The sequence below is a fragment of the Plectrocnemia conspersa genome, unplaced genomic scaffold, assembly GCF_051122295.1.
Source record: "Plectrocnemia conspersa isolate PC_06_02 unplaced genomic scaffold, ASM5112229v1 ptg000005l, whole genome shotgun sequence".
Taxonomy (NCBI): domain Eukaryota; kingdom Metazoa; phylum Arthropoda; class Insecta; order Trichoptera; family Polycentropodidae; genus Plectrocnemia; species Plectrocnemia conspersa.
The window spans coordinates 2258689-2283865 of NW_028277169.1; the positions used below are offsets into that span (position 1 = coordinate 2258689).

The window sequence follows — 25177 nt, forward strand, 5'->3', positions numbered from 1 at the left end:
CACTACTCCTACCCCAGTATGCTGTGAACCACCCTCACCGCCACCCTGCACTACTCCTTCCCCAGTATGCTGTGAACCACCCCCACCACCACCCTGCACTACTCCTTCCCCAGTATGCTGTGAACCACCTCCACCACCACCCTGCACTACTCCTTCCCCAGTATGCTGTAAACGACCCCCGCCACCAATATGCTGCGTACCGTCATCGATCTGTTGCGTGCTTCCACCATCGTCATGCGAGTGAACACAATCGCCGCCTCTGTTCGTCACACCAATTTTTCCAAAACATCGTGCAAATACACCAAATAACCATAATCAAGCAATAGTATATTCTGTATATCATTCTCTAACAAAACAAATTTTTTTGATAAATAAATATATTTGTTTTTAAATATTTCAATAAAGATAATATGACGAACATATTTGCTGTTGTTTATTTATTAAATATTTTGCTATACCAAAATACAAGATAAGCTGTAAATTTGAATTCAGTGCTATTATACCAAATTAAAATTTGAATTCAGTGTTTACCTTAAAGTTTATAAAAGCGAAGGTCTCGCTTTCGTAACTTTCAGGTAAACACAATAATTTGTATAGCGGCCCTAACGGGACAGAGTCTCTAATCTGGACGAGTCGAAGTGCAATATCTGAAAGATAGTTTCGGCCGTTCAGGTGAGGGCTGGGTAGAAGTTTTAGCCGGTAGGTCGCTGTTAGCAGCGGAATCCGGCACTATTACCAGCAAACTAGGCTGGTGGTGTCTTTCGAAGATTTCCTCTCCTCACAAAATAAAAATCTGAAACCTGGAGCTGAATCAGTCTGAGGAGCCCTCACCAGATGCAATGTCCACTGCAAAGCCTCGTTGGATGCCGATCGAGCTTCAGTAGATCAGAGTCAATCCAGAAAGTGTACCAGAAAAATGAAGATCGCCTTGAAGGCTCAACGTTTTGACGTGGAATTCACGCGGATTCCGAAATAAATCTACTATCTACAATATTCTTATAAATATTGTACCATATCATAAAAACATTCATGTTATCTACATTCCAGTCATATTTTTGTAATTCTACTCTTATTTGTTAAATCTATTTTTTTAATTATCTATTACTATGCTCGAATTATTAGTTTCCTTTGTATTTTCGTTAATACGTTGTAGTAATCATTTTTCTATTTTTGAAGTATAAAAATCCTCACATTTGCTCCAATTAAAATTCCAATCTGCAATTAAAATGGTATCCATAATGAAATATTATTTATGAATTCCAACAATGAATTTGGATCACTATTTAGAGATCTAAATGCTGAACATAATAATATGAGAGTTTTTTCAACGATAATCTTTACTGTGATGAACCAGTATATATTATAATTGCTGTATTTTCAAATATACAGTATAAAACTTCCTGTTTGTTTGGAATTAGAATCGCATTTAATCATATTATATTCCTCAATATTTAATTCATGATTTTCAGTATCATTTGTGATATGTGTTTCTATTAATCCGAAAAATAACGGACATTCCTTTTCAGAAAGTATTTATATTTCTTCTTTATGTATTAAATACACCTGCGCATTGATCATTATCCCAGTTACACTTTATGATTCGTGTTTTTCATGTAAAATTAATTTATTTAGATGCTACATATTGTATTGTATTTTGTTATGATAATTTTGTGCATCGAATTATGCTCAACATAAAAACATATTTCCGTTGTATTAAATGTTAAATTAACATATATATTTAGATATATGTATGCATATATTAGGATAGAGTGCTATCATTCATAATACACGCACGCTATGTGTCATTTGTGACCAACTTTAGTCCTTAGCTTCATTTGTGATAAGAGAACACGCTGCTGCGCCATGCATCATAAATAAATCGAAAATACAAATGCCTGTAAGAGTATGCAGCCCTAAGGTTTGTAAAAGTGCACACGCACTCTTTCAGATCTACGCGCAAGATCTACGAGAGGGGTATAAACGTGTCTGTCGTACACGCCATGAATGCGAGTGAGCATTTTGTTCCTCCTGAGTTCATATACACTAAGAAAAGGATAAAGAGTGGACTACAAGATGGATCTCCACACTCTTCAGTAGGAATGGTGTCTGATACTAACTTTATCAATCAGGAACTATTTCTTGATTATATATCTCACTTAAAATATCACACAAAGCCCACCAAGGAACAACCGATACTATTAATAATGGACAACCACAGTTCACACTGCTCCATTGGTTCTGTCGAATTCCTTAGACAAAATAATATCGTAGCACCGACGCCTCCACCTCACGGCAGTCATCGAATGCAACCTCTGGACAGAAGCTTATTTTTCCTATGAAAAAATATTACTCTAATGAGTGAGAAAATTGGCTCTAACCAACCTGGCCGAGCAATTACTGCTACTTAAACGCCATTGAGGGTTTCAAAGTCATAGGGATATGTCCGTTCAATAAAGATGTATTTGATAAGGTAGATTTTTTGCCAGTTGTGTAACTGAATGAGATGATCCTGCAGCATCTGCAACCTTCAGAACATAGACCCTTCACCGCTACCAAAATCAGTTGCGCCTCGATAAAACAGCAAGGATAAGAAATCTGAAATACATACAAGCTCACCTTAAAAGCAATAACTACTCGAAGAAGCCAACCGTAAAAGAAAGGTAGAGTGTAGCCTTAACAAAACTAACAAAGGCAAAAGCAAATTTCAAGAAAGGCAAATCAACACTTAAGAAAAACATGTGGAGCTGGCCAGGATGTAAGGTAGTTACAAGGAACCGATTTCCGAAGATTCGTTAGAGTGCATAATGTGTACTCAGTTGTGGCATGAAATATGTACCGTTTATTCCGGAGTTGGTCCGTACAAATATAAACTCTGTGCTTAGGTGTCCCTTGCGCACTCTTAAGTGCCTGTATATGTAAGAGTGCGCAAAAAACTATTTTTGTATTTAAAGATTTTAGTCGTAGTGCTTAAATTTTACTTTATTTTTTAAAGCAGTAATGTTAATATGATACGGTATAATATGAATAAAGAATTTTAGCCCTTGTCTGTGCTTCGACAAACATATTTTCTAAATCTTTAGAGATAGAATACAATCTTGTCTCATCCCTATCTATACTTCAATATCATATAATGATTAATCTTTTAGATTAAACATAAGTGAACATTCTAATGAATAATATTCTTTAATAACAAACCTTACAGGAAACCGTTTTTTATAATTCTGATGATAATGATCAGTTAAAACATAAAAATTATGAATATTAATTGTATGTTGTATTACATAAAATAATAAATAAAATACTCTATATTTGTAAAATATGGTTTATTTCGCATCGTTTCATAAAAACACAAAAATAGCATATCATACAGTTTGGATGAGTGGATAACTTATAAGCTAATAGCACAAAGATAAAATGTTTTTATGTAAATATTCGATGTACAATTGAGCATTTATTAAAAAAGTTCAAAAATTGCAACCATAATTAAATGCAAAAGGTATTGTTAGCAAAAATAACGTTTGTTATCTTAAATATTTCGAACTGCTCGAAAGAAATACTAAATTTGGTAGTAAATAATAGTATGAAAATATAATATATATTATATATTATATTATATTATGTTACAACAGACTTTTTTAAATACTTAAAGATATTAATCACAATTATAATTAAAAATTAAATATATGTTCAGAGCTTAATTAAAGCAAAGTAACTGAAAAATATCCATGCAGATATCACAAGCGGTGCGAGTTTACCATTTTTGAAAATTATTAGAAGCTACCATTCTATACTGGATTATTTTTACCGAAACTATGTTTTATTTCAATAGCTAAATATAATATACACAATTCATTTATCATAGTGCTAAAATCACCATCTTCAATAAATGAATAAAATATATATAGTAATGCTTACATAATTCCTATTAGCGCACTGCCTGTGATATTGTACATAAAATAAAAAATAACATATTGAAAGAATAAACTCATTCATATGAAACCTCTTAAACCAACCTATATTCGGTTGCTCAAAGGCAACAAAGGGAATTAAAAAAAAACATCAAAAATTAGAAAATATATCATCTTAATAAAAGTTTGATTTCAGAAAAACTACTTTTACATGATCATAATGTATAACTCGTAAACAAAAAAATAATACAGCTTCTCAAATACTCTTATAAAATACAATTTGTTAACATCTAGAATTAAATTAAATAATTAACAAGGAAATAATTTCAACAGGGAGATTTACCATTCTAAATAGTGCTGAATGTTTTTGAACATTTAATCGACGCTCGGTTTCTTCTTAAAGACCCAAGCAGCCGTCAGCACCGAAGAGCTCAAGAAAGTAGATATAATGAAGTTTGCCAAGAGATTCTTGTCAGCTGAATCGACGTAAACGGTAAATATGCGAGCTGCAAATTTATAAAGGTGTATTAAGTATTACATAAATGTATTACAGTATGTTGATTTAAACTCACTGGCATTGGTGAAGGCCGATAGAGCCCACGTTAACAATGAGACAGCTTCTGAATTTTTGGTCGATATAATGTCATAAAGGAATATAACTTTGCTGGAGGCGCTGACTGGTGTGCAGAGTGGCTGTAAAACACATCATTGAATTAAAACATAATCGTAATAGGGGTGCGTATTGGCCCTTTTCTGAGCCATGCGACGCTAGTTGCTGATGCCAGAGCCCAAATTTTGAGCTGCTCGAGCACCGAAGTGTTATCTACGATGTTTTTGAGCAATTTTCAGAAGTGTTTAATTATATAAATGTGGTGTAATGGCAACCCCAGTGCGGGGGGGAAGTCAGTAGGGACACTCGGTGCAGGAGGGACGCACGTGGACGTAGTGCAGAGTCATGGGGAAGGACACCCGCAACCGAGCACAAGCTATTTCGGCGCCGAGCGATATGGGGGGCGCTGCGAAGGCGCATCATTGGCTAGCTGATGCCGTAGAGCCGTTCTCCGGAGACGGAGATTTCGATAGGTGGTACCGGCGCCTCACTCATTGATGGACCTGAACAACGAAGACGACGTCGCTAAGTGGTTGGCCACGTTCCTTCGGGGCCGAGCATTCGACATTTTTGTCGACTTGCCCGAGAATTGCTCATGGACAATGGTACTGCGTTTCGATCCCGTTTTGTGCAAGAGCTATGTGACCGATGGGGCGTCTTTTCCAGGTTTCGGGCGGCCTGCAGACCGGCAGGCAATGGTATTGCAGAGCGGAACCATCGGACGGGGAAGCGAATCAATGCTAGGAGCCAAATTTCACCATTGCAGGCCGCATTCTGGTATAATCTGGCATCAGAGGGGACGAGAAGAAAGGCCGGCCCATCTTCAGCTGTTTTCGTCTATAAGTGGCGCCATCCAGCAGCAAAGACAGCGAAGATACAGCCTATGGATGGGTGTCCGTTTCGAACGAGAGACGTGTTCTTTGTGAAGCCGCCAGGGGCGCGCTGTACGATGGAGTAGCCCAGAGGACGCGTCGACAGCGTCGTTTCCACGAACAATGTAGTCACGGACGGGATGCCCAGACACGTGTTGGACCTGCACAGAGTTCCGGAACAGCCAACATCGGTCACTGGAGAGTTGCCAGTGGATCACCACAACAACTCTGTTCGAGATGACGGAGACTGCAGAGCCAATGCAGACCGAAGGGGACCCGCCAGCAGCAGAGAGGAGTCGTGTGCAACGGACCAAAAGGAGGCCTGCGCGGTTTCAAGATTTTGTGTTGTGATGTGGACATCAGAGGAGCGTGTGGTGTAATGGCAACCCCGGTGCGGGGGGAAGTCAGTAGGAACACTCGGTGCAGGAGGGACGCACGTGGACGTAGCGCAGAGTCATGGGGAAGGACGCCCGCAACACTTTTGCAAGTTGACAAAGAAACGTATCCCAGAGTTCCCAGAATAAAATAACTGGGAAACAAGAAAGGAAAATACCCATATTCCTTCAAGTATAAATATCGAAGAAATTTATGCTGTACTTTTTCCAGCTTCAATTCATTACATTGACTCATTAGGCCTGGAATCCAAATAATAGAGCTAGTTTCTAGTATGTTGCGGACTAGAGCATCATAAAAAGTGCGTAATGCTAAAGTATTCCTGAAGTAGCGCACATTTCTTAAGATAAAACTGAGCATTTTTAATGATCTGCCATGAGTCTCTGAAATGTGCTGGCTAAATTTCCAACGTTCTTCGAAAGCTACACCTAAATCCTTATTAAAGGAAGACCTGTCTAAAATATATCCGCCGAGATGGTAGGAATATTCCGCTGGCATCGATGACGTGATATACATTTGTCAAGTCGGTGTTTATTATAAAGCAGTCTATCAAAATTCTATTAAAGTTCTATCAAAATTGCTTGAATGTTTCTTAGCTGTTACATAGTAGGGTAGCTAGTCTTATGCCAAAACAAAACACTAACTACAACTATTATGAAATATTAGGAAACCCTTAAAACTATAAAATTCAAAGTTAAAACTATACTTACCACCATGAATGTGAGCAAAGAAGCCGGAATCACGTCAATCATGAAAAGTATGACAATTCCAAAGTATAGGAATATGTACATGGTAGTAGCAAAGTGTTCCAATATTCCAGTATACTTAAGGACTAGATAGATGAGCACCAGTTCTTGAAACAATATTATAGGATACTCCATGTATGACATCAGACTGTATGAATTGCAATAGTTATACAAGAAAGTTGTAGAGTAACTGAAAAAAATAAAGTTAATTATTTATCTTCTTCTATACAACAACAATAAGTTGTTTGATATCACTATGTATACACAACAAGCTCGGCACCTGCTAAGTTGTTTGATATCATTCTCAATCGACCGCCGTCTATAAATCGCCTGCGAGGCAATTTTTGGTTGACCGCGAGGCTATATTTTGCCATTTAGGGTTCAAACCAGTTTTAAATCAATTACTTTCGGGATCTTGCAGTGAATACACTTAATATGTAAATTGATATGTTTATTCTTTTATTAAATAATGTGATTTGTTCATGTATAAAGCACATGATTTTTAATTCTCAGTGGCTGGATTCAACTAATTTATTTTTAAATGAAATAATAATATATTTTTATTAAAATAACTCATATATTTTTGTACTTCAGTTTTTACTTGCTCCAGAAAATTCGAAAGAACCAAAAACAATATTATAACAATGAATGGGATAAGATTTTTTTTTCAATATGGTAAATGAAAAATTTATTTGTATTATTTGTACTTCAAATGTATTAATTCTGAAAAGAGCCAACGCTGAAAGACATTTTCGAACCGTTCATAAAACTACAATAAAAATGAAAATTATCCGCCTGGTACTGAGTTGCGTAAAAATAAAGTGAGACAGTTGAAGTTACAATTATCTCGTCCAGCCTTTTCTCACCAAATTTAATGAAAAATCCACTACAGCTACTGTGGTATCTTTGATAATAGCAGTTGTTTTAATGTAACATAAGAAACCTTTCAAAGATGATGAAACTAGGAAAGAGGGTTTGATTAAATCTGAGGAGGAATTATTAAAAAAAACTAAAATAATGTCTTTTAATGGCACTTCACTCGCGTCACGCGACACTACTGGTTCGAGACTGGTCACTAGCCCATTGTCTCTGTCGCGCACTCTCAAATGCTCTCCATATAATTGCATACAAATGCCACCTTTACACTATGTATGTAGACCGTCATGGCACATTATGGCAACACGTTAGGTCATGACGGTCATAATTTAAAATTATTAAATTCATAATACCTGCACAATTCTAAAAGTAGACCTTTCAAGTTCACTCCATCTGCCTTTTTTAACGAATTTATCTTCATAATCTGCGGTACTTTCAATATCAAGCATGATCCTATAGTGATTAAACTCAAAAAGTCTGATATCAACGGTATGATATCCATTTTGAATAGATTTTGTATCGCTTAACCAATATATCTCTTTGCTGTTTATTGTCTTCTACGTAATCAAGAATATCTGAAACAATAAAGTTATATATTAATATCAAGTTTAAATATATATTTTATTACGCACAGTGCAATACATTTTATAATAAGCTACAATATATATAGCATGAAACAAAATGCAATGAACGCTATAACCGTAATAAGGACACAAAGGTCCCAGTTACAATGAGTCGCTAATAGAAATATAAATTGATCCTATTCCATGCACTGAACAGGATATACATGCTTCACGTGAATTGTTTTATATTATATAATATTAATAAACGGCTAGTTATTAATATAATAAAAGTCCACACTTTGTAACAGCATAAATATCACATATTCATTATAAATTGCAATTTTTATTAATTTACTTTTTGTTTAATTTTTAACGATACTATTTCTAAAAAAACGGAAAAAATAAATTATTGAAAAAAACCGAGAGAAAAATTAACGTATATCTATTAGAATAATATTATAAATTTAATTAACATAAAATGAATTATCCAATGGCTATGACCTTTGCATTTAATTATTTTATATTTTGTTGTAACCCGACAGGCGTAAGCAGACCAGTCGAGAAGTAGGGGGGGGGGAGATGGAACAAATTCCTGAAAATTTAAATTACAAATATTTTTTATAATAAAACAACTTAATCTTAAATCGATATTTACCAGTATTGTTATTGGTTTAAGATTATTTTGTACAATACCAGGATGTCATTTGGGGGGGTAGGTGAGGCATCCCCCCCCCCCCTTGAATTTGGCCAGAAAAATGTCATTTAATTAAATACTATGTATCTTATCGAAATAAAATTATTAAAAAAGTTGAAATTACATCCCTGATTGTAAACCAGAAATCCTCAGGTTATTCCAAAGAAAAATCTAAAAAAAAACAGTTTTTTTTTAAATATGCCATTTCAGTAAAATCATATCAGAATACATTTACACCGGTAAATATGTTTTTATCAGTGAAAATATAATTTATCTGGCAGGTGCTAGTAAAATTATATGTTTTTAACTTTTCCCTATGTAATAATATATACATTTACATACTTATCATTATTTATTTACATGCAATGTATAAATGTTACTGTGAATGTGGATTTTTCAGTAAAGTTAAATTTTCTCTAGTGAAATCCAAATACATTTTCACTAGAAGATATATATTTCTACTAGCGAAAATATAATTTAACTGATAGGAGCTAGTGAAAGTACGTATATGCTGCTCTAAAATGTATATGAAACTCAATTTGACAGTTGCGAAACGTTCACTTACTGTTCAAACCCAAACCTAACTCTATGAAAGTTCTTTTGAACTTTTATTAGATCAAGTTTAAAAGTACAAGCTATGCCAACTTGGAAAATAAGCAGAAGAAGAAGTACAGACAGATGTTGCATCTCGCATATTGCTCCATACTTTTCTGCATTTCTATATTACACTATGTCTTAAAAATATAATAGCTATACTTACCGATATAACTATGGACTTATAATATAAGAGGGCTGATCAAAGTATATTTAAACCGAATTTCGGTCCACAGGAGAGCGCAAAAATAATTATCACTTCTCAGAAGCCAAAAATTCACATCAAAAGCAATAAAAACGTGTCGGCGCCACGCAGCAAATACTTTTTAAATTTTGCCTCTCATATTTCTACATTATTACTTTATGTTCTACTCGTTTGCCAAACGTTGCCTATGATAAGCTTTATGCACAAAATGATGACATACTGCAAACAATAGTGTTATCACACACTTATGACCAGCTAACGAATGCTATATTTAAAATACGCTAACAATTTGCTCAACGTTTTGTATGTTTATTAATATTATATTTGCACAGACGTTGCTATGTTGCAGAAACAGTAAATCTAATATTCTATCACACTATCAAAAAAAAATGACCATGACTCACTGCCAATTACTGCAGTCACTCAAGGCTACGAATTAGAATCAATTAAAACGAAATCAAGCGACCGAATCAGTAAAGACTTAAAATAGTGTAAACGCATAGACAATCATTGTTAAATCAAGTTTTGGCAGCGTTCAACAACGATCGGCCGAAAGAGAGCACGTAGCTAATTGTGATAGTAGAATTAATAAAAAATGTATTATTAACTTGATGAATGCATTAGCTGCCAATGTTTGCTGACATAGAATTCTATAAATAGAGGAAAAACTTGTACCCATCACAATACCTCTCGCCTACGAGTGTTTTAAGTGATTTAAAACCTGAAGTGTAAATTCAGTTACACTATGTTTTAGCCAACAGTTTTTATGTGTATTTAATGTTAAAAATTCAATTTGCTTGTGTTTTTTATGCATACACATATTATTTGAGGAAAAAAAATTATGGCTGAATTTTAAACTGCACATTGCACAATCCAAATACAATGCAACAAACAAAATAACCAAGGTTATCGTCTCCGGGTTCATATAAATTGAAATCTCACTGATCATTCTAAACGGGGGTAGCGTTCCCGTACATAATTTTTTAGCTCTTGTGCCTACGCAAAGTAATTATAAAATTTCTCGTTACGCAGCCTAGTTTCTGAATTAGTATTGTATTATAACTCAACGAAGTTAAAACCACCTAGGTCAAAAAATCGGTGCAATTCCAAGATTTTTAATTAAACAATTTTAGTACCTATCGCAAAAATAAAAATAATAAAAAAATAAATGCACGAAATAAAATATTTACCATTTTTATTGAAAGATTCCATATTTATTATTTTAATTAATTTAATCTATATTCTTCACACGTGGAAGTCTATAATAAAAAATATGGATATTAAATCAATGACACGAATTTTACTTTGTTATGGCCAAATAGCAGAATTGCAATTATATACTTAATATATCAACATGGCAGCTAGACGGGTGCAAAAATAGTTTGAGAGTAAATATAAGATACAAATAAGTTTTTGACGAAAGCTATGAGGAGCTGGTATGCTTATCATATTTACGTATATGCGTATGCACATATGTAAATGTATGTTATCAGAACTGTCGAGAGGGGGGGGGGGAAGAGGAGACAAATTCCTATAAAAGAGACCGGAACTTTTTTTCATGTTAAAATCGGCAGGCATATGCTGTTAGTCTATTAAGTTGATGCGTAGTCGAGTGATGTACGCGGAAACCAAATTGTGAGTTTGCTATTAAGAGATTCCTTTAATCGAGATAATATAATTTTTTTAAATAATTTGCTAAATGACGGCAGTAAACTTATTGGGCGGTGTTAATTGGTATGTTATCTGCTTTGCCAGATTTTTTTATCGGATGAATTTTTGCCGTATTTTTTTTTCACCGCGATGGCACAATTTTATTGCTTTTGACCTGGATTAGAAATTCACTAGCTAGCAACACTGAACAGCAAAGAAAACACGACTAATATTATGAGTGAATATTTTTAATAATTTTTAGTTCCTAATTAAAATATTTCGCATAAAATATGATTTTAGAAAATGTGTTGCAACGGTCACTAATTTTTATATTTATTTGTAGCATAGAAAGGGTTAACTCGTACCTATTACTATTTATTCAATAAATTATATTACGATATTAAAAAATATATAAAATGTAATTTTTGTCATAAGGCCCAGAATCATTATTTTTCCAGGACACGGGTTCCCTTTCGGCGGCCCTGTATGTTATGAACATATGTGTTCTTAGGTACATATAACGCTCATAAAAAAAGTTGTTCAAGACTGTCCCCCTTCCTTAAAAAATCGACAGCTGTAGAACCCCTTCGCGTTATTTGGCGTTTCTAAACATAATAGATGCGAAAATTTTTTATGAACTTCACAAAAAAATGAACACAAAAATGATTTAAAATCAAAGGACTGGTCATTTATTTCATGTGTAAGCGCCTGTGGAAGCATCTGCTCGCCCTAGCTAAATTTCAGTGAAGTAATAATACCCATTCACTGTAACATTTATACATCGCATATTAATAAATAATGATTAATATGTAAATGTATACATTACTAAATATTTTACCTGCCAGATAAACTATATTTTCACTGGTAAAAATATATATTTACCGCTGAAAATTTATTCCAATATGATTTCACTGAAATGACATATTATTTAATATTTTTTAATATTTCTATTTCATTAAGATGCATAGTATTTAATTAAATTGCATTTTTCTAGCCAAATTCATTAGGCCCAACCTACCCCCCCCCCCTCCAGATATTATTTAGTAAATTGAATTACTATAAATGGTGATCAATACTTGATTATTCTATTTTTCAGCTCATATTTTATATAAGAACATTATTAAAAGATTCATAAACTAACAAAAAGCACAGATGTTCTTAATAAATAATTCGTTGAAATCAGAAATAAGTAATCAATTCAACAGTTGCACATGTGATTCAAATCTTAAAGATTAATTTAGAATGTGCCTTTTTAACACTGAGCTGATATTAACTGATATAAATGTTAACATACAAGATTATTTGCAAAATTGGATCAAAATAGATACGCAATTTCCTTATCCTTAAATATAAGAAGTCAAACAAAAATCAATAATAAATACATAATGAATACTTTTATATAAACAGCTGTTTTGGGATATTTTGGCAGATATTTACTTAGTTTACTTAATCAAACCCAAAATAACTATACTCAAATGATTGATAAAAAACATTAAATTTACACTCAAAATGATGTGGATGTAATGAAATCCGCATTGTTGTGTCCGCAAAATTTGATCACCAATAATATCACATCTCGCCAAACATGGTCCATTTCAAGGTCGCGTTATAATACATACGTTATTCGTGTGAATGTGTTCTTTGGTTTTTTATCTTCCTTATGAACTAATGACTCACCTCACGAGAATACAATGACCGACTGACACCCCGGTTGGACGCATAATATCATCAACGTTACCCTACGGTGACCATGTGTCTATCGCTGAGACTATTTATGTATCCATGTGAGAAATCAGAATGTAAACCCACGAATAAAGAAATATAAAATGTATTTACTAACCAACGTTTTTCTGACAAGCTTCTTGAAAAGCAGTATGATTCGTGTAAGAACTCAATGGCAGCACTGTTCAACCTATATTAGTCCCACGGTCATTTTTTTATTTGACAAACATTTCGAAGGGCAAAAAGTATTCTGCTAGTAGATGCTTAAAAGAAATGTCCCCTCAGACATTTTTGTTTGTATGTACCTGGGTAATGAACAAAAATTAGAAGACATTTTTTAGCTATTTTTTTTTAATTTTATATTAAAAACATTTAGTTTTTTAAATGTACAATTTCTGGTTTAACCCTTTGGACGTGTTACTCAAAAAAAATATTTAATTTTTTTTTTTGAAAAATGAAAATTTTACCTTTTTTAAAAGTTTTGATTTTTTAATTTTTATTTATTTAAAATGATATTTTATGTTTATTTCCAAAAAAAAAATTTTTCTTGAAAAGAATTTTTTTTACTGATTTTTGCGTAAAGAGATAAAAATAATCAATTTAATGCATTCAAAGGATTAAAGTGAAAAATTCTGTGTGTGTAAAAATATACATATGTAATTATGTACATTTAATGGATATGACATACTATATATGTGTAATATTGTGCGTCACTTAACATATTAATGCGCGATACTAGATTGTCATATAAATTTTATAACACCACTCGCTGAATAAATAAACAATTTAATAATTCATTAAAGCGCACTGTATGCATGGTCACCCTACAATAGCTACGACCGAACATACCCGAGAATTGCCGAGGTCGTCTGGTCGATTGAAGCAAATATGGCGGCATTTTTAAAATACTGTTGACGTTTAATACATACATATTATATATGATAAGATCATTGATTACATGCTAAATTTATGATTTTCGTTATCTCTTCTCATTTTTAACGATTTTAGGTTAACCATATATGAGATATCTAACAATATAAAGTAGTAAATGACATTTAATTCAAGTGTTTTAATTTACGGCTACGTGTGACGCGCAGTAATTTATAACAATTAAATATAATTATACTTGATTTTATGTGAAATATTTTATTTCATTTTAAATCTATAATTTATTTAAAATAAATAGTTAACATACCTACGAAATATTTTGTAATGTGATGCATTACCTAAAAGAAAGGTGCAACAGGATCAATTAAAGTTTGCAATAAGGCACCGAGGATGCTCGGCTTCGTTATGCGGAGCGCGTGTCACATTAATAATTTATTAGCGATTTGCATTCTGTGCGATATGCTAGTTTTAGAATATGCCTCATTGTTAGAAAGAATTCAAAGAGAATTTCTAAGAAATCTCTACTAGATATAGTAAGGGTATATCCGTATTTGTATCTTACTGATTTATTGCAAGAAGCGTTAGGATATATAAAAATTCGTGCATACTCGACGTAGCGTCTAGTCTATGAAGTACTTTTTAATGTTGCTAAGGGGCACTGTCAATAACCCATCAATGCTCGATAACTTTCTATTGGGAGATCCCTAGAGAGTCGCGATTGCGTCCCTTATTCTCACTCGTCGCGGTCAGGACATCAGAGCTCGAGAACGCTCCTCTTTCAAGGGCCATCCAGCTTCTCAACGAGCTTGCCAAACTGTTCCACCTTTCACCATCTTTTCACTTTTTCCAGAGGCTCTATACTGTCAAAATTTGTTCCCATTGTAACATTTGGGACAATCGTCAGAGATTTTACGACTCTCGCGCCGAGAGGATCAGCAGAAACTTCTGTAGACTTGCCGCAATAAACATCAAATGCCTAGCAGTAGCCGTCTGAAATTGTTGCAGTCCAATTCCAATAACCGAAATGCACAGGTTTTCCTGGCCAAAGTATTTAATCATAGACTCATCCACAGACAAATTTTCATGAAAAACTTTGAGTTTCTCTGAATGAGATTGCACAACGGTCTCACTTTGAACATTTTATCATTCAAAAACATGATCAAGATTCAAGATTCATTATCATCGCCTGAAATTGTGCAACAACGCGGACTGAACAATTGGTTGACGGTCAGAAGTCCATTGTACACGCTTGTGTACAGCCAATAAAATATAACCTAGCACACGGTAATTAAAAAAATATTGTCATACTAATAGTATATCACGTTATAGTAGAGTTTAAATATACATAATAATAAAAATATTTTATTATTTATAATAAAAAATGATAAGAACATCTTACTTAAATAATCTTGTTTCAAACCCGTATTACGATGATAAACTAATGACATTTATTTGCGCATTATTGCCAAATTTTATTTTTTTATAGTTCACTACTACCATATAGTTTCGAAATAAGTAATTACTTCCACAATAATTATAGAAAGTAAACACCAAATCACCTTCGAACAAGTGTACACAAGCGTGTACACTTGTTCGAAGCGTACAAAGGTTAAAGCAAATATGTATGTAATATTTTTATTATTAAATGTCACTATAAAATATTTGTTATAGGAGTGATTTAACAGAATATTGCTATAGTTGGTTGATTTAATACGTCTTTAATTTGTTATACTATAACTTTACATCTTCAAAGTGCAAGTGTTACTAAATAAATAATTTATTCAAATTGTTAAAGTAAACACCGAGCATTGATATAATCTATATCTGCATCGCTCAACTCGCGGTTCGGTAATCTAAATATAACAAAGAAGAAGCGGGCTGAAGAATAGTCACAACATATGTTTTTTATGTTTATTTATATAATATCACAACTGTCAACATAATTAGACACTCCTACAGTGTGAGTACTAAAAACTATAATACCTTAGGTCTTACGAACAGAGCATTGTATCTTTTTCTTTTAAACAATCACATTTATTATGTTTAAATCTTACAATAAACAACAAGAATTAAAAGTCCATCGAGTGATACATAGATTAAAATAACTTATATAAAAACATAGAGGTAATAAGTTTCTTGTGTGTGTCAAAGTAATATTATTAACATATATGTATATAGATATAAAATCAACGTTCTTACGAAGATATGTATAATAAAATATTTTATTACAATACAAAAGAAATACATTTAACACTTATGCTTATAAAATACAGCAACTAAAATCAGTTTAAATATAATATATAAAAGATACGATACAACAATATTATATATATATAATTAATTAGAGACACATTAGCATTCTAATAAATTTTATTAAACTAGGCTCATCGAATAAAAGAGTAACAAAATAAATTCATCAAATTATTTATCTTCAGTCACGTAATACAATCACTCAAAATAAATACAATACATACCAAAAAGCACAGAAATAATAGTAAAATTGTATACGTCGATGCAATGCTCTGACCTTTCTTTAAAAAATAAATAAATAAACCCAATAGGTATATGTATGTACAGGTTAAAATTAAAAATCACATTTATGGTCTGACTATAACATATCGATTAGCTATATAGAAGTAATTATCGTAAGTACACTATCTCGATTATTACGTTAATATATATGTATATATTTAATTGTATGAATTATAATATACTATTCGGAATTAGATTTCATGCATAATAAAAATAAACAAACAAATGAAAATATCACAAAATTGATAAAATAATACATCGGATAATTGGATAGAAATGCCTTCATGGTTCGGCCATTCTTGTTAATGTGCTCTATCGGACAATCGTTACAACTCAGTCACAACACAATAAACAACACGAGTACCACTATTAGAACCAAAGAAAGAACTCCGATGACGATCCATTGTCTCCGATCTGAAACATATAATAATTATTAAAATATCGAGAAGAGTCCCAAATTTAATAAGTCAAAGATGCTGTTTCATGGATTATGATATGCTTTGATTGTGTCAACTAGTAATGATCAATACTTTTAAGATATGATTCTAAAGAATATTGCTTGGACAGATAATCTAATGTATTATTCATTAATACTATATTGCTATAATTTAAATTACACTCACCGTTCGACATGTGAAGCACTTTAGCGACTTTTTTCATAGTCGTGTCTAATTTTGAATCAGTGTTCTCCATCTCGCTATTGAAATCGTCGAGCATCCTGAAAGCGGCAAATCATTTATATGTTTCCTAGCATTGATTCTGAATTGTTTTAAAGCACACACTCACACTGTCTGTTCGTCTAGTTCGACTCCTATTTGTCTCGACATAGACTTGAGCGAACCGATCGAATGGTTGATTACGTTCAGCTGCTCGTCCTGGCTGTCGAGCATCCTTTGCTGGGCGGCCGAGTTCTCCGAGAAGAACCTTTCATCGTACCGACTGGGACTGTCCAGCTGGTTCTCTAGCTTTGAATACTTCGTTGTTGAGTGGCGGGACGGCGCCGACGTTGCCACCTCTAATAGAGCCTGCCTTGACGTGCGATCACGTTCCCTACTCCTATTTTGATTCATCTTGTCTTTCATATCCTAAGAAAACAATCATACATGACTTACGCCTCTACGTTAATTTAATTCCGCTCCTTATATCTACAACGCATCGCTAACGTTTGCAATAGATTGCTCTATATATAAACAAACATGAAACGCTCATGCTAATATAGCACATCTGGAGTTGATTATAAAGATGTTTTACCTTAACTTCCAACCTTGTAGTTTCGATGAAATTTTTCCTGTTGGTCAATTCTTTATTGTCGATTTTGAATTTTGACGGATTCTTCTCAACAATACGTGTATATGTGTTAAGGAATATATAAAATATAATGTCATTTTATCATACTAGTATCATATTTAGTATCATATAAATTTACCTTGAGTTCTTTTCACAAAGATTTGATAGAGAAACGTATGTATATTATTATTATTTATGAATATTAATGATCCTAAATTATGGAATAACTGGCACTTGAATCCTATAGTTACCAAGACCAGGGACGCATATTGGGCGGGGGAGGCAAGCGGGGGCATCCATTTTAAAGGACATTAGTTATTCAAATTTAATTTGACTTCCATAGTTATCTGTCATATTCAAAACACCGTGGATTAGGTCTACTGGAGACACCACATAAAAAAAACGTACCTCAACGGTGGTACGGAAATGAATAACAAAATGTCTGTAATGATATAATAATAATTGATGATAAAAGTAAATTAATAAAGAAATTACAAACGTGACAGTCCTATTCGTTGGTCAAACGTCATTTTGTCCATTGGCGATCCAGAATACGCTACGTTTTTTTTTAATATGCGTCACCCTGTCTATTTATTTCATTACTCTATGCTTATCCCTTATTCCAAAACAGACTATATACTAGATAAGAAGAGAGCCTATTGAATTGATGAAAAGATTATGGCTACGAACCTACGCATGTATGTATATATATTTGGTATTATAACGTATATTTAAAAAAGGATATCGATTGTGTCGTCCAAATCTTCGAGATCCCATTCAATGCTTCTCAACGCATTTCGAAGCTCGGTGCATGTCCAATCGGCATCGGCCGAAGCCGGTCCGCCTACAGCGCCGCAACCGGCAGCGACCGGAGTACCAGATAACTCCAACCAACGAAGATATAGTCCTCTTGTCTTGTTCAGCGCCTTGAACACCTCACTGGAATCAATTAAAGTCATGGTCAATAAGAGTATATCAGAGCATTACAAATAAAGTAGCATTTGATTGCGTGGAATGTGATATATTGAAAAATAATTTGCCAACATGAAAATAATGTATTTGAAGAACGTGTTCTCTATTTAATTTAACATATATTGTGGATAATCGATTAGGAGTAATGACTTGAAATGGCATGCTATGAAATTCTTCATTTAAAATAACCATTATATAATAATAATAACAAATAATGTTCCATCGACTATTGTTCATTTCAAGAACACGGTGACGTGTCGAAAGATGGATCAAATATGCGCTTTAGAGGAGCAGCCAGGCTTATAAAATAAAATTTGGAATTAAGAGCGTCCCAGCTTCAAAAATTCAAAACTCAATGACATCCTAGAATATATTTCTCTATTTTTTTAAATTCTTCGAGAATAGTTAGTATAAGATATCAAGATATTCAGTAGTTTGAAGAAATGCTTAGTGACATACAACTTTCCGTGAGAACTCAGCGAATTGTATCAGAAAACGGATAATAACCAAATAACCTCAATAACTGTTTCTATTAGGGAGTATTTAATTAATCAAGGATTCTAAATTGTATATTCCAATTCAAGAATGCAACGAACTAAAGTGACATTGAAGATACGAATAACTGACGGACGGACAAAATGTGTTCCTCATAAGAAAACCGAGCATCTTAGAATACTTTTCGCAACTGTCGTTTACAAAAATGATTTCGAGATTTTTAGTGAAAGTTTCTTTAGCCAGAACATTCCCACCGAGATCGTAGGAATATTCTGATGGTAAATATAAAATTGATAAAATTACTTTATATTGCAAAATCCTAAGAGTGTATAAATGACGTTGGAAGTGACATTTATACACTCTTAGGATTTTGCATGATAAGGAAGAAAATATCTATGTAAAATAGTGTACAAAATAATTTATATAATAAAAATAAAGAGCAAACTAAATGACAGTAAACATTTCAAGACGATGCATCGGCATAAGTAATCGGTTAAAATGCAAATCACCAATACATCGAATGGTGTAATTGTGCCTGTTGCAGCACCGTTCAATATACATAATTGAATACTACACGAATACAGACATTTGAGGTTTGTATGATGTTATAAATTTTTTTTCCACAAAGTAAAATTATACACTGATTTAGATATATCATTATAGTCCGGTCAAATAAGGATTTAACCTCGGAGTGAAAGATAGAAAGCTGAAATTTTGCATAAACCTTTGTATTGACGTTTTAAAGACGGGCTAAAAAGTCTCATAAGATTAAGTGTCTTTATTACTATGCAAATTCGATTGATTATAATAGGACCAACAGTTACTTCTTTATTTAAAAATTAAAAATCTTTTTTGGGTTGTTATATTATTACATTTTTCTTTCAGATTTTAGAAACAGAAGATTGTGAAATCTATGATAGAAACTTAAAGCATGCCTTCAAATGAGTCAGATAAAAAAATTAAGGTAAAAGAAGTTATGCCAATATTACTTACAGGATCGACACAAACAAGGCAACTAGTTTTGGACGATAAATAGGGAATGAAAGTGATCATCTTTACATATTAGGTAAAGCAAAATAAACTTACTTAAAAACAACATAAAAAAACATTTCTTTACTCTTTAATAAAATGATATATTAAGATTTCAATACTTCACAAAAACCATGTAAAGCACTTCTTGGACTTTCAATTTAGATTCAGAAATCGTCATAGCACAATTGAACAAGTGTACACATCGCAAGGTAGTCCATTTGCTTTTCAAACCCAAACTTAACTTAATGAAAGTTCTGAAACTAAGTATAGTTTTAGAGCTTTCATTAGGTCATACCCAAAATACAAACTAAGCCATCTCATCTCTTAGGGGAAAATAAGCAGAAGAAGAAATACAGACAGATTTTGCATCTCGCATGTTACTCCATAGTTTGTCTGAATTGTATATTATATTATGGTTTAAAAATAAGATAGCTATGCTTACCGATATTAGTAAGGACTTCTGATATGAGAGTATTGGTCAAAGTATATTCAAACCGAATTTTGGTCAATAGAACAATAACAATTATAATTATTTATTATAAATTTAAAAACGTGTAAAAAATGTTGATAAAAATAATCAAAATACATATAAAAACCGACATGTCAACTTTCAATTAAATAATATATGATTTTCTATCGTTCAAATCAATCGGGTAGTCGGTGTAAATACATATTTTGGGGTAATGGGTAAAAAAGATAGCCAATCTAGAAGGAAAAAATATACTATCTTGCAGCGTTAATAGACATTAGTTAGGAATCCGATAAAGTGTGACATGAAAAATGTTTTATAAACTAAAACAATTGAATCAAATGAATCAGTTGTTTTCTCTCTGAGCCACTTGTAGAACTTTGCTTTGTAGCAGTTCCACTAAGTTTAGTTATACACATATGTAAGTTGGATAGTGTCACAATACCATATTTATATATTTTCATTTAATCTCAGCCTCTCAACAAAACGAAAACATAATAACGGCTTCTTACAAACTAAGCTTCCTTATTGTAATTATCGAAATTTTTTGAAACTCGCAGGGGGCATAAAACAAAGATGTTATTAACCGTATGATTGATGAGAAATCTTGTCACATTGAAACTTCCATAAATTTTGCCACAAAGATGCAATTTTTTGATTTATATATAAAGTTACAATCTAACAAAATTTACTTGTAACTTGAGTTATAAATCGAATTATCTTATCTTTGTGGCAAAAGTATTGTACGGTGTTATGAAATAAGTGAATCGTGCAGGATGTGCAGGATTTAGAACATGCAGGAAGAACAACAATGTGGAGCCAGTAAGGGATGAGACGGCTGCGTGCTGCTTAAACGAAGATCTGAAGAAGCTCAAAATACAAGTGTAGCTATCGCTGACCTGTTGAAGGTTTTAGGTTGTGGAAAGAAGTACTATATACGAAGCCGCACAGCGAATGATAAAATCGTATCGTAACGCTTATCTAAGATATGTTATCTGCAAATATGTTAAAATATTCGTTATTAATTAGGTTCGTGAAAGTGTATAGATCGTATATAGCATGGGGGAAGTAATGACGTATTTGCGAATGACGTCAACATGCATTGTGTACATCGCAGACGCACAGATCGATCGCTCGATCGGCGAAAGCCACACCAAACGTCTGCTGAACTCACTCTTTGACCACGAAAAAGGGGTCCTCGAGGGTCATCTCTTAGTGACGTGGGGCAGCACCCCTCCGGCGGACGAGCATTTGTATGCGTTTCAACATTCAAAACAAATCGTGTTGGCGATTTTCAACCCTTAGCCGAGCGCAAGTGACGCAAGCACCCACTTACCCCTGAGCGAGTATCGACGAGCCCTCGGGTCGGTAATGCAGAGACCTGCGACAGTAGCTAGCTGTCAAAAGTTGCGCGGCTGCTCCGCTGGATGGCAGCACTGCTGTTTATTTACATAATCAATACTGCCAAACGCAGCCATAGAGCACCTTTTCTAAGACAATCGTAAACCTTTTTGCCTTATTGTATTATTTATTAACTTCAATTAGTATTACGAAAGTTCACCGAATCTATAATTGCTCGCCGATGATTTATTTATGAAGCGTCTGATACCGTATTTAATTTCATAGGTTGTCATTTTATCCATCAAATACATATGAAATTGATCTTTTTAATATTTCCGTTAACTATTAATTTAATTTCTATATAATAAAATAAGTGCCTAGGACGTTTTATCGCCAGCCAGTTAATGAATCGGCCGGCAATGGCTGGCCAATTAATTATTTTCATCATCATAATCTTTAAACTATTCTCGTTTTATTTTTTTCATTATTTGATGGCAAAATCTAGTTTTTAATTTCCCTCGTAATAATGCAATGTACAATAATTGCACACAATATTCATGCAATGTACAATAATTGTACATCATATACTTTGGGGGTTCATCAAGGATCTAACCTGGGCCCTCTGCTCTTCATGATACTTATTAATGGCATAAATACGGCAGTTACAAATTCAAGTTTTCTTCTGCGCAGATTATTAAAAATTGTATAAATGCATTCGATCTGTTACGGACTCCTTTCTACAGAGTGATTTAGACTCTCTATGGAGATGGGCTTCCGTTAACCGTCTGCTTTTTAGTGTCGAAAAGTGCCATACTGTGTCATTTTCTCGAACCCGTTTGCCATCAGTTAATTCATACGATCTTCCGATTAGGTATAACCGGATAAACTTAAGGATGTCGTCAGGCATCCTTCTTTTCCTAGCCCCATCCACAATGCCCGGCCACCAGACGTTGTTGAAAGCCTCCGATATATCGAGGAACACTCCGATGACATATTTCTAGTCCCCCCTATTAGGTAGTATTCCTATAACGAAGTCCCAATCCCTACGCTATAGGGGGTCGACTGTATTGTTGAAAATATGTAGAAAAAAATCAAGATTTGGGCTGATTCAAGAGTTTCAAAATGCATTTCCCCCAATCACATCTGGAATCTTTTCCTGAAAATTTGGATGCAGTAAGGAATGAGCAAAATGAAAGTTTTTACCAAGATATAAAGATAATGAAAATGCGATACCAAAGAAAATGGAAAGTGAATAAATTGCGGACTATTGTCGGATGTTGAAAAGAAATGATCCTCAGCAAGTTTACAAAAGGAAATCCGGAAAAAGAAGTTTTGATGGTAAGAGAAAACGTTGCTGTAAGGACTTGTAAATTTGTTTGTATCTATTGGAATCTTTCATAATATACATTAAAACACAAATATATTTTTTGTGAAATATACTTATATGATAGAATCAGCATTAAAAATTGCATATAAATCAGTTGACAAAACTGTTTACTAACTAAATATACCAATTGTTCAGCTGAGCATTTATTTGCTCAGTTGAAGTACATAAATACCTCAACAAAACAATTACGTGACAGGCTAGACTTGCTACTTTATCTCTATTAAGTAAAGAAGCAAATATACTACTGAAAAATAGTTTTGACGTTGTCATCAAAGACTGCTAGTAGAAAATCCAGAATAAGCCTTTTATTAAATAAATAAAATGATATAGTGTATATTTTATATAGAACAAGTTTCTTGATATTTTGAACATTCAGTTAGATATAATATTTAATAGTTAGGCTTCTAGCCCCAAATTTAAATTAGGATTAGTTTATAAGCTTATGGGCAAAACAAGGTTTTAGAAAAAATATAATGTATAGTGTAACTTTTTTTGGTATCGACATATTATTTAATTGATTTAATTTAGATATCAGTTTATTCATTAAATAAATATTTTATTTAATGCATCAAATAATATTCAGCAACGTTTCAGAACAATCGAAATCGTCGTTCGTTCTGCATAGCAACGGGGCCGCTGATAAGGCAGTTTCCCGTAATACCATCAGCACCGATCGATTGACTTCAACGCCGATAGATGGCAGCTCCATCGCTATTTTAAATTAATGTCCTTCATTGCAAAGCTGAAACAAAAATATTTTCAGTTGAAATTTGCATCTACATTGATATACGTTGCCATTTTGCGATATTGGCTAACAATCGTTATGCGACAGACGGCAGCACCAGTAATACGATGCAACAGCTGTTGTTAAAAAACGTCATTTTTCGCTCATTTTAAACATCTGCGATAAAATCTCGATCGGTTATCGCTCGCAGGAGAGAGAAAGAGAGAGAGAGAGAGATAGATAGAGAGAGAGAAAGATACGGCTAATGCGGAAGTTTCTAATTAACGACAACGAATCGGCGTCCGCTTTTCCGAGTTCGGCCGCGAAAAAAATCGTTACCGATCGTAATCACACTGACCTATATATGGCGACGAGTCGGCAAAGCAGCGCACTGTTGGCCCCGAAGGGTCGAACCGATAGATGGCGACTCTGTCGAACGCATTGGCGCATCAGAGAAACTCAACATTTCGACAATGCGTAGTCGTTTGAATTTTTCAGCTCCTGATTTGAAATTTTAAATAAAGCTAGTGCGATATATAACTAAAAACAAATCGATTAATCCATTATCATATTTTTAATATACATAATTTACATCCGTTGCATATGTATCAATTTCGTGTTTATCCGAACACGCCCTTAAACGCTATTCAATTTAGCTGAAAGGCTAAACAATAATGTCGAAGCCATAATTAGATCAGGATTTTTAAAGAAGCAATAAAACAAGAAAAATAACAGTTCACAAATAGACTGCACGTGTAAGAATTTTATCTTATAAACTCATAGATTCAAAAAATCAGAATTTAAGCATAAAAGGAAATTCCCAATAAAACGTGGAAATGAGAATAAAACCAAATAAAACATATTTGTTTTGCAACAGGGAAAAAATTATTGCAAAATGAATATATATTAAGAATGATAAAAATATAAAATATTTAGACATTAGTAAATTTACATGTATCGAAATGTATAATGTTAATATATGACCATATTTTATCTATAACAATTAACGTCATTTTTAAGAAAAAAGAAACCTAACCTAATGAAAGTTCAAAAGAACTTTTCTAAGGTTGGGTTTGGGTTTGAACAGTAAATGAACGTTTCTCAACTGTCAAATTGTGTTTCATATACATTTTAGAGCAGCATATACTTTCACTAACGCCTGTCTATTGATTATTATATAATTATAATTTAAATCGATCATCACGGATTAAGTTTTT

At 33.2% G+C, this 25177-nt stretch overlaps 2 protein-coding genes across 7 annotated transcripts; both read right to left on the reverse strand.

Moving 5' to 3' along the window:
- Nucleotides 1–4066: 4066 nt before the first annotated feature.
- Nucleotides 4067–12880, reverse strand: LOC148234661 (solute carrier family 66 member 3). Of its 6 annotated transcripts, none has more exons than XM_088186065.1 (5): nucleotides 12789–12880; nucleotides 7759–7980; nucleotides 6494–6719; nucleotides 4481–4601; nucleotides 4067–4414 (listed from the first exon to the last, which is right to left on the reverse strand). In XM_088186065.1, exons 2-5 carry the CDS (start codon nucleotides 7905–7907, stop codon nucleotides 4284–4286), a joined length of 627 nt encoding a protein of 208 aa, XP_088042191.1. In that variant the 5' UTR covers nucleotides 7908–7980; nucleotides 12789–12880; the 3' UTR covers nucleotides 4067–4283. The 6 variants fall into 6 exon arrangements, with proteins under 6 accessions (XP_088042191.1, XP_088042190.1, XP_088042189.1 ...); XM_088186064.1 differs by having other exon boundaries at nucleotides 12731–12804; XM_088186063.1 differs by lacking the exon at nucleotides 12789–12880 and adding an exon at nucleotides 12614–12754.
- Nucleotides 12881–15618: 2738 nt separating this feature from the next.
- On the reverse strand, nucleotides 15619–21870 carry Syx6 (Syntaxin 6). Its single transcript, XM_088186062.1, has 6 exons — nucleotides 21683–21870; nucleotides 18286–18479; nucleotides 17505–17599; nucleotides 17040–17338; nucleotides 16877–16971; nucleotides 15619–16667 (listed from the first exon to the last, which is right to left on the reverse strand). Exons 1-6 carry the CDS (start codon nucleotides 21715–21717, stop codon nucleotides 16591–16593), a joined length of 795 nt encoding a protein of 264 aa, XP_088042188.1. The 5' UTR covers nucleotides 21718–21870; the 3' UTR covers nucleotides 15619–16590.
- Nucleotides 21871–25177: the final 3307 nt, after the last annotated feature.